This window comes from Montipora foliosa, chromosome 1 (assembly GCF_036669935.1).
Source record: "Montipora foliosa isolate CH-2021 chromosome 1, ASM3666993v2, whole genome shotgun sequence".
In the NCBI taxonomy this organism is placed as follows: Eukaryota; Metazoa; Cnidaria; class Anthozoa; order Scleractinia; family Acroporidae; genus Montipora; species Montipora foliosa.
Window position 1 is genome coordinate 68477569 of NC_090869.1, and position 15000 is coordinate 68492568.

General features: G+C 40.5%; 1 protein-coding gene across 1 annotated transcript; it reads left to right on the forward strand.

Annotated features, from left to right (window-relative positions):
• Positions 1–1526: 1526 nt before the first annotated feature.
• On the forward strand, positions 1527–13694 carry LOC138006589 (monocarboxylate transporter 13-like). Its single transcript, XM_068853021.1, has 6 exons — positions 1527–1788; positions 8204–8294; positions 9589–9774; positions 11062–11630; positions 12163–12532; positions 13140–13694. The coding sequence occupies exons 3-6, from the start codon at positions 9603–9605 to the stop codon at positions 13646–13648; spliced, it is 1620 nt and encodes a 539-aa protein (XP_068709122.1). The 5' UTR covers positions 1527–1788; positions 8204–8294; positions 9589–9602; the 3' UTR covers positions 13649–13694.
• Positions 13695–15000: the final 1306 nt, after the last annotated feature.

A 15000-nucleotide genomic window follows, 5' to 3' on the forward strand; every position in this document is an offset into this window, starting at 1 on the left:
AGAGTGTCAGCCGGAGCTCGGAGTAGCCTACAATTCCTATAATTCCGCCGATTTTCTTTCTTTCTTTCCCGCCAAATATTGCCTTTTCTGGTCTCGCTGCAATAGGCAAAACTCAAATGAAATATGAACCAAAATGAGGCCGGAAAGTCTGATTGACAAAAAAATGGAAGATAAATCAGCCGCCATTTATGAAAGTAGTCTATATTGCAATTTACCAGTCAGTCGAGCATTCTGTTTAAAACATTGATCAATCAAAAAATGTAAATGTAATGGAAACAAATAGTGAAGACATCTTCCGTTCCTTATGTTTTGGGTTCAACTTTTCGATTCCTTTTTCTGCGCCGCGAGGCCGGGGTTACTCCCAGAAAGATTGGGTGGGGTTGCTCGGCCTGCTTTGTGAAACCCTTACCCTATTTCAGACCAAAATCTGCGATTTTCCCAACCCTATTTAAGACCTGACCAAAAATTTGATACCCTATTTCAGACCTATTTCAGCTATTACACGGTTGGCTTAATTCGAGAAGGGCTTTGTTGATGGTCTTATCGCCTAATGATGAAGAAGTAGCTTCTTCTAAAAAAACATACCCAATTCTAGACTTGATGAGTGCATAAACCATACCCTATTTCAGACCAAAATGGTCAAAATCGATACCCTGTGCTATTTCAGACCGAAACGGCTAAAAAACCATACCCTTTGGGACCTCACATACCTAGATAGCCCATATGAGGGAGTGGGCTTCTCCTTTTCAAAGAAACGTAAAACCATTTGACGACTGAAGGCTTTTCAGAATTTAGGAGCGAAGAGCTTGGTTTTCCCACCGTTTGTAAATGTTTTTCTTCCCCGCCATGCGTGTTCTCCGACATTTCTCTTCATTCCTCCTATTTTTCTATTTCCCGTCCTCCTAGTTCTTCTCGATCTTCATACCAAGCGGTCTTTATGCAATAAGGCCCGCTTCTCCTTCATCCTGAAGTTTATTTTTCTTTAAGAAAAGTTTTCTAGCTTGTAGACTGTATTGATGTTTTTGTTTACTTTTATTCTTGTAAGCTACATACCTTATTTTCTTCGACTTTCTTGTATAGTCCTCACTAGCGATCGAATCGGCTTTTACACTCAATTGTTCAATCTCGAACCTTCCTTCGGCCACCCCTTCCTCTCTCGCGTTCACAGAGGGTCGCGTAACTGAAAGGTTATCGATTTCCTTCGTTTAAAGGTCACTCAGAGGGTCACTCAGATGCATTCTGTTAGCACTTAACGGAATTCTGTCGCGGGAAAAAAACGTGATCGCCCCCATGAAACTGGCGTTTACTTGTTTTCCTCGGCTTCTTGTGAAATTTCGTGTATACTATATTTCCCTCAGTTTGAGAATACGAAAACGCCACATTTCTGAACTGATTTCATCCGGTTTTAAGATACACGTGCAGTGGGTAAATATCACGGAAGGCGATCACCAACATCGAGAAATCGAAAACGACGTATCTCATTTCATCTTATTTGTTTAAGTTCGTTTCTTTGAAAAAAATTCTTTGCTTAGACGAGGAATGAACAGAAACGAAGTGAACGAGAAGGAACATTTTGGGGAAAATTAAACAGAAGTACCACTAAGAGTATAGAGTAAGGTACCCCCAAGGGGAACATATCCTGTCAACCAAGTGACTGGACAAGCAGGTCATACCGGCTTGGAGGAAATTTTGCCCGCAACATCCCCTGGGTTACAAGATGATCAATATCCGCTTTTATTACCTCGGATGCGGGTCGGCCTTTGCTGGACTTCAAGGCAACCCAACCCGGTAAGAATTTTGAGTGTAATTTTAAGTTCTAGCTAGATAGCAGAAACGATTCGAAATCAGCGTTCGAAAAAGTCAGTCAGTTCAAAATTAATCGCGCGTAATGCATGCAGACCTCACACAAAAAATGAACCGGTTCGGACGTGGTACTTGCATATGTATATATGCAGTGTTGGAAGCCTCCTGCAAGTATGCATATTGGGATATTTGCGACCACAAGGTTAAAATTGTCACCCTTTTAGTAAACTTATCCTATTTCTTCTCCTCTATTCTGGATTTGGAAAAGTTGACGCGAGCTTAGCAAAACTCTAGCAATAAATAATTGTCCGATCGTGCGGTCAACAAAGGCCTCTTTTTGTAATTTGAGATGATACATCTAGCGGTCAGTTGAATGAACTAAGACCACTTTTAATCTCCTGAAAAAAACATCTGGAATGCTGGATGCGTTTAGACATCACAAGAGAGCCCACTTTCTCTCGGTATGAAAACATTTTAGAATGACAATGAAATAATAATTTGAATTTTCAATCTTTTGAAATCGCAAGTTCGTCCTTGCTAATTCACCAAGCAATGTATTCTTTGACTCGCAAATGACAAACACATCCTGAATGTTTCATTGATCTCTGTAGGTAAACTCCTTGTTTCCAAAATAATAGTCAAAAAATATTTCTGTACTTCGCAAAAACATTTCTTTCTCTCAAAGTGTTTTCAAAAGACCGGATCTACCAACCTAAACAGCTTTGAAAAGCGTAACATAAACATCAGTTGAAGAACTAACAAATGTCAGTCAATGAGAGCAATTTGTTTCGGTCGTCAGACTTTCTGATTTTGCAGCAAAGTGCGGTGATACGGATTTTGGTCCTCTTGTTTCAAAACTGCGCAATTCTACGAGCAAGCTGGTATCACTGGGTTAGAGTCTGGGCAAACCCCGCCTCACGTAGGGTAAACCCCTGTTGGAAGTCTCGCAATTTTTCTAAGAGACATTCAAACTGGGTAATGCCGGAGCAAACCTTAATTGTCCCGCAGCAGCTGATCACAGAAAGGAAACGCAGTAGAGTGTTGTTCTTGCCCCAGGGGGAGTTGCTATTTAAATACGGTTTCCGATCCCGGATTTTCGAAGTAATATCTTTTCCACATGTTTAGTCGGTAGACTATCTCGCTTGCCGCTTAAACGGGCTGCTGAACTTAAATGTTGTACAAGATACTAAAACAATTAAGTAAATCTCGTTGGTCTGTAGGTCGTACCAATAGACCTTATGAGATGAAGGCTAATGCGGGCGAAATAATTTGCATCTGCAGAGATTTCCCCGCATCAGCCTCGCCAGTGCAACCGTGACAATACGAATATGGTCTTTTGCGATTTAGAGCAATCAACTTTAGGCCAAACCCTTCCAAAATCACCATCACACTCCCAAGTTTTAGTTGGCTAAATAAGTAGAAAAATACATTCAGTTTTCGTTGGGAGAAAGTCGGGTTTCCGTCTCTGAAACTGAAGGCTGATGGTTTGTGATTGGATGACCATCCTTAGGAAAAAACAATTGTATCCACGTTATTAGTCACGTGTATGGCAAATTTTTGAGCAAAATTATGCAATCATCCTCGCTTGATACAGTATTACTTCTGGACAGAGGCATAGACGGACCAATCGGGAAAGTCTGCATTCCTACTACATAGATCAAAGTCCGGCAATTATCAACTATTCAAAGAGATACCTTCTCGGTGAAATTTCAATATTCTGGAAATTCTCACTAAACGAAGGTTTCAATGATATGTTTTCCGGATAAAATTTAACCAACTTTGTACGTGTGAGTGGAGGTATAATGAACGTGTGGTTTGAAAGGAAATACTTAAAAACCAGAAAATATATACTTGACCTCCAACCTCGTTCGCCTTATCTTGGTAACTAACGTTAAAGTTGGTTAACGTTTTCATAAAACAGGAAATCAAGAAATCCATATTTGCCAGTACGCGAACAACTCCTTACGTTCCCTGCAAAGGAAAAACAAAGTCGATTCTAAGGGAATTTTGATGAAGTAGAATTCCACGTCAGTAGGGGGAGAAATAAATGTGAGCTTATTCCTTTCATTATTTCGCAACACATTTATCCCCGAGGCTATTAATTCTGACCTTGTGACGACAGAGGCCCTGTGAGACGGAAAATCGAAAAAAAAAAAGCTAACATTGTATGAACGGCTCCACAAAAATCATTGTTTAACAGTAAAATAAGGCTCAAAAGCAATGCAGTGCCCAATCAGCGATGCCTCGTATTTTGGCCAAGACTTCAATTATTAAATGCCACAAATCGCTATTAGTACTTTCTCGTACACAAAAAAATTTCATACAGCGGCCCTTTAGCGCCAGTGAAAAACATCACGTCATTTTTCCTAACGACATGTAAAATAGCTTGTATTCTAAGAGAAATTCTGAGCTTCGTCCTTGCCTAGGGTGTTTTCAATAAACGGCCATATATATTAGTTGTTCCTCCTTTAGAAAAGCTGAAGAATTTGTTATTCTTGCCTTTATTGCTTAAGTGTGCATATTTCCGACCTGTATAGTGCGGATATTTTCTTTTCCTTTTTTTCCTGTCGTAACCTTCTATTTTCTGATAAGGAAAAGCCCCCACAGTATGGTGTAACTATAAAAACTGACAATGCCGGTTCCGGTAGCCGTTTCAGCACCCTCTGGGGTGAGTTGACATTTCAAGTTAGCCTGACAGTTCGTGTTAACTCCTGACAATTTTATCGTCTCTTTTTGATCTGCGATAGATACATTTATTTCAGTTTGTTATTCAAACCGCAAATTTGATTAAAAAATGCACTGACAAGGATAATGTATCAGCGGCACTTTTATAGAAGATCATTCGACATCTACCCATGCTCGCGGATGTTGTCCTTAAAATAACGCAAATGCGGCCCGAAACAATCATATGATATCGTCCCAAACCCAAAAATCCAAGTTGTGGCGTATTTTGCACGGAGTCGGTTAAATCTTCGTCCTACATCGGCGATTTTAGTTGTAGCGCCTTCAAAAAAAATTTTTGTCCTGAACATTGGTAGGATCGCGTGAAGTTATGTATTTCTTTTCACTGGAAAGCTTGAAAGCTCATTCGACTGCGGAAACGGATTAAAATAGGTGATAATTATTCCTTGGATCAATACACATGACAGCTTCAATGGCTGTGTTTTCAAGAAGTCCAGAATTAGGGTGCGTTCGATTGACCCCATTCCGGAAAAAGAATACGTGGAGTGATGATTTAGAACACTGTGTGTGGCGTTTTGCAGCAACAAGGATAATAAAGATATGTTTTAAATAGCATTTTAGCAGATATTTGACAATACTAATGTGAATCTCCGCAAAAACGAAGGATTTCTAACTTCTATTCCATGTATTCCTATATTCTGGAATACGGTCAATCGAAACGCGCACTTAGTAACGTAATCAAATTGCACTGGTTGAGAAAATGAACTCGAAAGGCAACTGGTAAAAAACGAAGCCAAGGCCTAGTTGCAGTTTGACGTCCGCTTCAGACAGCATTTGAAACGGCAAAGCAATTTGAGTCAGACCCTTAAAGTGTTTTGTAATAAAGTAACCTGCTTTGCAGGCGGTAATTTGTATTTCGGTCGCCATATTGGACGGGTGGGATCTGGGACGCGGAAGGACCTATCTAAGGCGCTTCCAATATGGCGTCTGAAACGTGTTTCGCTGCAACAACAACATCTACCGCACGCGAGCTGGATAGTAATAAAATCTAGTGCGGAAAGTTGCAATACATTTCTTTATATAACTTAATTAAGACTCGACCTTAGTGGACTGTCGGATTAATGACTGTCAAAACTGCAACCGATGACAGAGACCGTGATTTTCATTTATTATTTCAACTCCATAATTGTTTCCAAGTACTGAGATGAACGATTTGCTCCTTTGCTGTTTCCTACACTGTTTTCGAAAGCAGCGCTATCTGTTCTATCTTGGTTATGACTCGGGAATCGTTAAAGTTCGCGTTAAGTCGCGCTAATTATGTTGATCGTTATTTTCCGCCACGTTAATTAAGTTCAGGGTTAATTTTCTTAAATACCCTTATTTTAAAATCTTTTCAGGCATTCATGACACCTAAAAAACATAAAATAAGGTACAAGTTTTCTTTCTTTCCGTTAACCCCTACATTAATTACAATTTTGAGGACTGTTTTGTTGACCAGAGGGCTCAGTTTTGTTCAGTGACTTTGGGGCTGTTTACATGGATCCAGCGTTGAATAAATTTGTTCCAGTAGTCACCACCGTGCACCAACTGTGTCTTAATTGCGTTAATTTCCTTTTTTGTGAAATTCTACCTCCTCTTTCGCCTTAATTTTCTTTATTCGAAAGTCCTTTTACATTAAAGTCGCGTTCATTTTCAATACCTTAATTCCCATGAAGCGTTAATTTTCTGTAATGCGTTCGACGTAGGCCCCGACGTAGGCATACTATTCATATCGGAAAGACATGTGTGTATTCAGTGTATTTTTGAAGTGCGGACTTTTAGACTAACTGACTTATCGCGGTGATCTTCGCACTTCGGCAATTGTCTCATTTTGACACCTGAAAATTTCAAACGGCTTCAACACGCGTCTGTGATGCCGGTGGATACGTAGCGGTGATAACGTAGAGCCGGTTGAATAAATAAAGAAAAGTGTCTTTTTTTTTTTCGATGGTGACTTGGAAATATTCGGAAACGTAGCTATACTGAAGAGTGCACAACTTGGACAATTTTAGTCCTGGCAGTAAGGCGAAAGTAACTTCAATGGAAAAATTCTTGTTCTTTTGCTATCGTAGCATGTGTTTTATTTTAATCAATGAATAAAGCTCCTTTTATTTTCATGTAGCTCAATGGTGGAGCATCCGACCGGAATCGGCAGGTCATTAGTTTGACTCGTGCAAACAGCACTCGGATTTTTGCCGAGAATCCCCGAGACGTCACCGAAGAAAGTATACGCACACTAGGGATATCTTTCATTCCCGGGCCAATGACTTCGGGACTTCGAGACAGTGTTCCAGTTAATTTGCCCATTCGATTATTTTCTTTTAATCGAATTCTTGAGGGTTAATGTCAAAGGCATTCTTGGACACAAATGAAAAAAAAAATGACAGAGCGGCGGCTTAGTGGTTAGGGCGCTTGCCTCCCGGGTTCATGTAATGGTAATAGGACTCAGTGGAGTCCAATTCGGTCTGTAATCATACGACTGATAGCAAAATTGCGGGAGTCCGATTGGTTTATCACGAATATGATTACAGACCGAATTCGACGCTACGAAGTTCTCTTACCAATTAATCATTTTTAACGGCCGGATTTGTCTGAATTTTTCTTACTCTAACTACTTCAGTTAGCTTTTTCGGGGGTAGCGAGATTTGGCCCCAGCCTTCTATCTTCCGCAATAAGATTAATCGGGCCTCCATCTGCAGATTCTTCCAAGCTGGACAGTGTTAAAGACGTGCCATGTGATACCGGTGATCTCATGGACAGGCATGCAACACAAAGCCGGCCACTATTGGTAATTGACATCGGCCAGTCTGGGGGTACAAACGCTCAGTTGAATTTAGCTGACTTTTCTTTCGAATGCCAAAAGCTGTCGCGAAAGCAGTCAAAATAATCTTAAAAATGCTAAAAAAAACCAAAAGTTGCCGAGAATTTTTAAAGCTTCCGAAAATTTCAAAAGTTGCCGAACAGTTTTCGAGCAACTTGTGGCTAAGCTTCAACCTCGTTTCCAGGTCTCTTTGTCGATGAGGAGACCCTGAGAACGAGGTTGGCTAAGCCTTTGAATGCCATTGGTTGACTTAAACTGCAACTTTGAATGTGATTGGCTTATTGAACTGTCTGATAACAACTGGGCAAGTGAATTAGTGGAAAATAGGAGTTTTTTAAACCAATCACAGTCGAGGACATTGTAATTTTTATGATTCATGATTAACGGCAAAATGTACTGGGAAAATGGAGTTTAACCAATTTCTATCCCAATAGAAAATAAGGATCGGAAAAATAGCTTATCAAGATAATAGAGTCTCGAAAAATTTTGTCCGAACAGTTGTCAGTAGCAGTTCAGGGGAAAGAAGATAAGAAATCTGAATTCCAAATTGCTTTGTTTCACTGAAACCAGACTAAGCTCCCGGTCATATGACTCCTAGCCCTCGATGTGTATTTTCTTTCCTTTTCTGCGGAAGGCTAAAAATTACCGGCCTGAGCATCGCGCACGTCTTATGAATTCCCAAGTTTTAATTCAGACAATCATTTGAATAATTCTATCCTGTCGTCTGTCTTCTCGGTTACTGAATTAGGTGTCAGGTTTAATCGCTTCCAGTTCCATTTTAATAGCCGCAGATTCATAATTAACTATTTTCACTGAGATAAAGCATTGCAATATTCTGACAATCGTATTTTCTCCTAGCTTGGTTCACAGAGTGCAGGAGATCTGAGAACTAGGCGTAGTTTGGTACAACATCACCCTGAAGTTCAATAATTCCATCTTCAACACAAAGGTAATTTTCGATTATCGTGGCCTGACTTTTACGTAAGTTATAAACACCCACGTTTACTCTGGAATATTTATGTTAATCTAGCCTAGCTAACAACGACTTAAATTTTAAGCACTTTCCCTTGGAAATCGCAGCCCTCATTACTGAACTTAATTAGCGATTCTAATAAATTAACCATGCATTCTCCATGATTTATCGCGTGACTTCTACAAACTTACAAGTGGCTGCCGTGCCTTAAACCGGTACCTGGAATGATACTATTATTTGAAGCAACTGTTTACTGGTTTTCACTAGCAAGGGAGTCGAAGTGGGAATCGGCGTCGTAATCAGAATCGCAGAGCGATATACGATCTAGTGAAATACCGATTCCGCTTATGACTCCGTCGCTTACGATCCAGTGAAAACTGCATTGTCGGAGTCGGAAGCAGAAGCGGATCATAAGCGGAGTCGGAAGAAAATGGGAACGTTCTGGTTCTTCCGACTCCGATTTCGTCGAGCTTATGACTCCGCTTACGACTCGGTTCTTTGATTTTTCCCTAGGTCATAAGCGCTTTTACGACTCCGTCAAGGACTCCGATTCCAAGTCCGTTGCTAGTGAAAACCAGCCTTTAGGCGCGGGAAAGGAGCCCGCGCTCCTCTCCCGAAGAGTTCTCGGGAGGAACAAAGACCGAACTCGAGAGAGTAGCCGAAATCGAGCCTTCGGTATGAAAACATTGCTTTGGGGGAACTGAACAAATGATGATGATGATGATGATAATGATACCAACTTTATTCATTCAATACACCTTATTCCAAAATGGCCGCTAATTTATGCGGATACAAATTGGCCCTTGTTGCCTCGTTCAAGATAAAATATTCTTTTAAATTTTATGCTTAAGAACGAGGCATTAAGGGCTAATTTGAATAAAAACAAAAGAATATTTAAATGGCGGCCATTTTGGAATAAGGTGTATACAATGAAAGGGAGAGATACCAGAGGTTATCCCTATACGAGGCTACCCGCCCGGATGTTGCTGATCTAGAGTCGATTTTGTTGAGGGAGGAAAACCGGAGTACCCGGAGAAAAACGCTCGGAGTCAGATTGAGATCGACTGAAAGTCAGCCCACATACGACCCGAGCCAGAGTTGAACCTGGGTCACAGGGGTGGGAGGTGCGGTTGATAACCACTAAGCCATCCTGACTACCCGACTATTCTGACCCCCTAAATATTCAAAAGAAGTAGCGTTGTTTTATTCTAAGTGATTTAATTACATTACTCTCGGCTGATTTCATTGAGGCTAACTTTTTTTTCAACAGGCAAAGAACAACTAATGTTTCAAAAGCAAAGTTTTCGAATTCGCGGGACCTTAGACGGGGGTCTAAGTTGGTTTGTGGTTCTCGGCTCATTTCTGACACAGTTTGTTGTTGTGGGAATACACAATGTATTCGGTCTCTTGTACCTTGATCTGTTAACAGAGTTTGGAGAAAGCAAGGCGACTACAGGTTTGTTTTCGTGCGTAGTAAAAAGAACAAAGTACCGGTTCTGACTTAAAGACTAATGAAAAAGACCATAGATTTTGCTAATGCTAGCTCCAGTCTCTTGAGAAAGCAAAAATGAAAAGAGACAGTGTGGTTCCAATGTTAGCAGTGTTGGACTTGTCGCATTCAAGCTTGTCTTTGTTGGTCTCCAAAAAGAACTCTACACTAAATTAGCTAGCTGACTCCAGTCCGTTGGGTTTTTGAACCATGTTGTTATGATGATGCACTTAATTTAAGTTTCAACTGTATTTAGCGCTGGAGCACGAGAGCAAGTTTCAATCGAGTGTCGTAAAACCAAAACCAAAACCAAAGTAATTACTTTGGCCAATCAAAAAGGACGGAGAGAATCCAGTAAAGTAATCAAAACTTGAAGAAATAACACGTAGCCGACACAAAGCGCGGGAAAATGTGCACGCGCGAGCCACGATTTGGCTTTGGTTTCACTTCTGATTGGTTGAAAAAGTGGTGCGAGAACTTTGAACCAATCGCTGAGTGAAGTAATGCAAAACCAAACGAATTCGCTAATTACGTTCGACACTCAATTGAAAACCGCTCTAACTGGCGACACTGTACAGAAAACAAGCCAAAGCAAATCAACTCACATTACTGATATCGTAGGTTGGTTTTTGAGGAAAGGGAAAATCGGAGTACCCAGCTGCAGAGAGCAGAGTAGAGAACCAACAAACTATGTCTTCTTTAAATCCTTACTTCAAGTTATTTGAATGGAGTTGCTTAGAACTCACCCACTACAAGGCAAAGCATTGCAATTTTTGCGGAAATTTATGGGAACGTATTTAGGAAGGTTCTTTTTTTGCCACTACAGAGTTATGGAAATAGCAGGCCGAGCAATTCAATGAAAAACATAATTTTTCAGTGAATATCAACTCAACCTTACACCAAACAGCGTTTTAAACTAATGCCTACCTAAGATCATGCCGTTCCCAGGTCGAGGTTATGATATGCCCGTTTCCATTTCAGATGTTCTGGGAAGGCAGGCGTTCTTATTCCGGTTGTCTTATTCCGGTTGTCTGCATCCACTATTATTAATGTTAAAAACAAATCTGTGTAGGCAAGTGTATGCACCTGAATTCATCAACTGAGAATTTCAAACTCTCCTTCATTACGTTAGGATATCCCGCTTAAGATTTCCACCAATTTAAATTTTAAATGGAAAATGTTATCAAGAAATAAAGGACAGCTTTATAATAATCAGAGCCATCTTCTAACCTTTTGTTTTCTTCTCATCTCTAGCTTGGGTAGCCTCGATTTCGTTTGGCCTCACTTTCGTGTTCTCGCCTTTAAGCTGCTCGCTGTGCAAGAAGTTTGGCTGCAAAGCTGTTACTACTGTTGGTGGAATATTGGTTGGCACCGGTCTTGTACTATCATCTTTCGTGGACAGTATTCTCCATATGTACATCACGTACTCCTTCCTGTTTGGCCTGGGCTCCAGCATGTGCTACGTGTCTTCCGTTCTAGTGATTAGTAGTTATTTCAATAAAAACCTCGTACTTGCTAATGGCATTGGCCTTGCTGGAGCGGGAGTGGGAACAATAACACTTGCACCCGCACTGAATCTCTTATTGGACAGTTACTACTGGCGTGATGCACTCCGCATACTAACTGCGTCTTCTTTACTTATACTGATCAGCGGTCTTATTTACTACTTGATACCCGCGCCAATTAAATTTGTCAACGCTGACGAGTATCAAGACAAAGGGAAACATTTTGACTTTTCATTTCTCAAGAACAAGGCTTATATCATCTGGGTTGTCGTTGTTGGATTGGTGCTGTTTGGGTTTTACATACCATACGTTCATTTGGTAAGCAAAAAAACTTAAGCGAATCCGTGGTTTTAGGCTCTATGTAAAAAACACATTTAGCTGGATTTATTCCTTATTTCCGAGATTGTTTTTTTATCATTCTTTGCAACTGCTTCACTGAAATGATCTCTCGGTCGCCATCATCGTTCACTAGCATGTCACAAAACTGAATGCAAAGTCCTTTTAATTGCGTGTAGTAGGGAATCGTTGCGCCAGTTTCAACCCGAAAAGATTTTGAATCAATACTCTAAAAGTTTCTTTGGCGTATTTTGGAGGTAGAAAGAGCGCGAGAATACTGGTGGGTCTCGTCCGTACTTTGCACAAACATTAAATTTGAAAATGGACAACCTTCCAATCCTAATGCTTTTGCTTCGACCCGATAGTCCAATCTAAATGTCTCTAATACTAAGCAAACGCATGCGCATTGCACGTGGTCTCTATAGAGCTAGCACCGTATGCCCAGAGGTCGGCTCAGCTGTCTCTTCCTTTTTTTTTTTTAATATATATCTGTTTTCTTCCCTTTCAACTGCAGGTCCGACATAGTCAAGATCTTGGCATCAACAAACATAAAGGAGCCGTTTTAGTTGGCTATATGGCAATGTCTCAAACAGTTGGCAAGATTGTATTTGGCCGTGTTGCTGATCACCCGCGCGTCAATCGGATTTACTTGTATCAGTTGTGCCTCCTGGTCTGTAGTGTCCTCACAACTCTTCTCCCTACACTTACAACTTACAAATCATTGCTGACTTATTGCATCGTATTTGGTTTCCATGAGGGATGTTTTGTTGTCTTAATCGCTGTTCTCACTGGCGATATTGCTGGAAAGAAAAAAATGACAGCGGCATTTGGAGTCATGTATTTTTTCACTGGTATTCCTATGATGTTGGGTCCTCCTGTAGCTGGTAAGATCTGTTTCTAATTAATAGACATGTGTTATTTGAAAATTTCACAGCAAGTAAGGAACGTTTTTGTACAAAGCAGAAAATTTTCTTCAGGCCACCGAGCAACGGTTTAGTCTTACGGGTTGTGTTGAAGGTGAGATACTTTCCGCCTTGCGTCCAAGAGACACTTTTCCAATGCCTTTATAGCCCATTTTGTTCTATAGTAATACGCTTTTCATTTTTTAAGTCTTAGGCGCTACCGTTATGTTATGTTCTCGCTTACCGTTGCCGATGCCGGAATTAAGTTTTTTTTTAGTCCCGCGGGAGACCGAAAAAGAAAAGGAAAGGAACTTTATTTAAGTGTCTAGTTGTTCTAATGCTGGCGCACTAATTGGGGACACTGTAAAATGAAATTAACAATTAACGCAAATCCAGTCAAATGTTGACTTTTCTAGAGAGGGGAAACCGGAGTACCCGGAGAAAACCTCTCGGTTCAGAGTAGAGAACCAACAAACTCAACCCACATATGACGCCGAGTCTGGGAATCGAACCCGGGCCACATTGACTGATGAGGCAAGCAGTAATCATGGCGACAAACACTGATGATTTAACTGCGTCATTTTGACAGGCTGGATGTATCCCATCACTCAAAGCTACGAGCCTGCGTTCTACATGGCCGGTGCTTTCACCACACTCGGAGCATGCCTTTTATTCTTGGTCCCATTCCTACTTCCGCTTGAGGTGCATGACGAGTGGTGCACGCGCACAAATGGTTTTCGTCAGCGAATTCAATCAACTAGCTCAAGTGAAGCAACAAAATCCTGGACTTTGGACTCTGGGTCTTTTTTCTCTGACACTTCATCATACGAAGCCAACGCAATTGGTTCTGATAGGGACTTAACAGATTGTGAAAAGAAAGATTTTACGATTTCTGTCATAGACAATTCTTTGAAATCAGACCTTGTTGAAAGACAATCAAATGGATCAAGAATGGGATATCTCGTGGAAAAATACTTTTCTATGCCAAAGCTGGTATATCAAGAAGATTGCATTCTTGCTAATTCTTATGACTATTCTCGTTTATCAAATGACGTGTGGGTCCATTCTTTGGATCCGAATAGGGAAACTAATGTCTAGTTATATGATACTTGTTACTTTATTTATCATTAAATTTTATAATCTATTTGAGGGAAGAATGGACTAATCCAAAAAAAAAAAGAGAGACGCAGAAGACACTATGAAACTCTTAATATAAACTCACTCGTGAAATTAGGGTACATCCACATACACCACAAAGCTAGACATGATAGGTTGTCAGGCATTCCAAGGAGAATGTTTAGCTTGACTTGATTTAAAGAAGCGTTTTAGCTTCAACGTGTATCGCTTTTTAATGTTGGGTTCCAATAATGTTGCTTTATTTCCTTCATTTAGGGAGAAAAATCAATTTCACAATTTAGTGACGATTAACGTATCGTAATTATTTATTGTCCTGACGATGGTCAGAGACGAGAGGTTATCATAAAATTCTAAAGAAATCTGTTTTAAAAATAGTTAACAAATGTTGCAGGAAGCTAGCCGTTATTTAGGGTTACTGTAAGCGATTCACGATGTCAGACCTATAAGACCATGACGTTAGGAGAGACCGCGATCGCTGAGATTTTGGGGGCCCGATTTGGGAGTATAACGCTCCTCAGGTCCTCAGTTGAATACTTTGGTATGACGTATAGGTCAGTTTCCGAGTTTGTGGGGAAAGCCTTATTTGGCCTCATCATATGGCATATGTTTTCATTTAGAGTATGAACCATCTTACTCAATGAACCACTGGGTAATCCAAGCTTGCTTAGAATTCGATGGCAGTTAAGAGAAACAGTTATGGGAAATGCAAGAAGTTCTTCCATTTGTACTAAAAATCAAAACTCTCACAGAAGACGATTGCAAAGTTAACGAAAACTGAGAGTCAAAAATGCGACCGCGTGCATATTGGTCAGTGATCATTTTGTCTCATTTGCACAGTGTACAGTGTTGCTGAACCAGCTAATAATTAAAATAATAGGCCACTCGGAAAATACCATAATTCTCTTTGCTTTTTCCCCCAAATTTTGCATAAGCATTGTTTCCAGTTTCTCGTGGGACTTACAATGGTTCCAATAGAAAATAAAAACAATGCTTATGCAAAATTTGGGGGGACAAACAAAGAGTATTATGGTATTTTCCGAAGTGGTCTCTTGCTGGGAAAATACCTAGGGAGAGAATTTAACCGTGTAAATTGCCTCGGCCACAATTTTTTTTCTGGCTACGGCTTTGCTGTGTTGAAGAAAGGAAAAAGTATCACCAATACCCTCATGGCTCACACTCTCCACAAACCCTTGAAACTCACCTATGTGTTTTTTACCTTACGAGGGGTGGTCTTGAAATTACGTGCTCGTGCATCGCGATTGCTTTTCCTCGATCGAACTATTGTTAAATTTTGTCACATTGTCCGGCTGTCG

What these genes read in the sequence shown, in the direction of transcription:
- LOC138006589 (XM_068853021.1), top strand. Translation starts at nt 9,603, where the DNA reads ATGTTTCAAAAGCAAAGTTTTCGAATTCGCGGGACCTTAGACGGGGGT. An exon ending in ACATACCATACGTTCATTTG is followed by an intron (nt 11,631 to 12,162) that starts GTAAGCAAAAAA and finishes TTTCAACTGCAG; the next exon opens with GTCCGACATAGTCAAGATCT. An exon ending in GTTGGGTCCTCCTGTAGCTG is followed by an intron (nt 12,533 to 13,139) that starts GTAAGATCTGTT and finishes TCATTTTGACAG; the next exon opens with GCTGGATGTATCCCATCACT.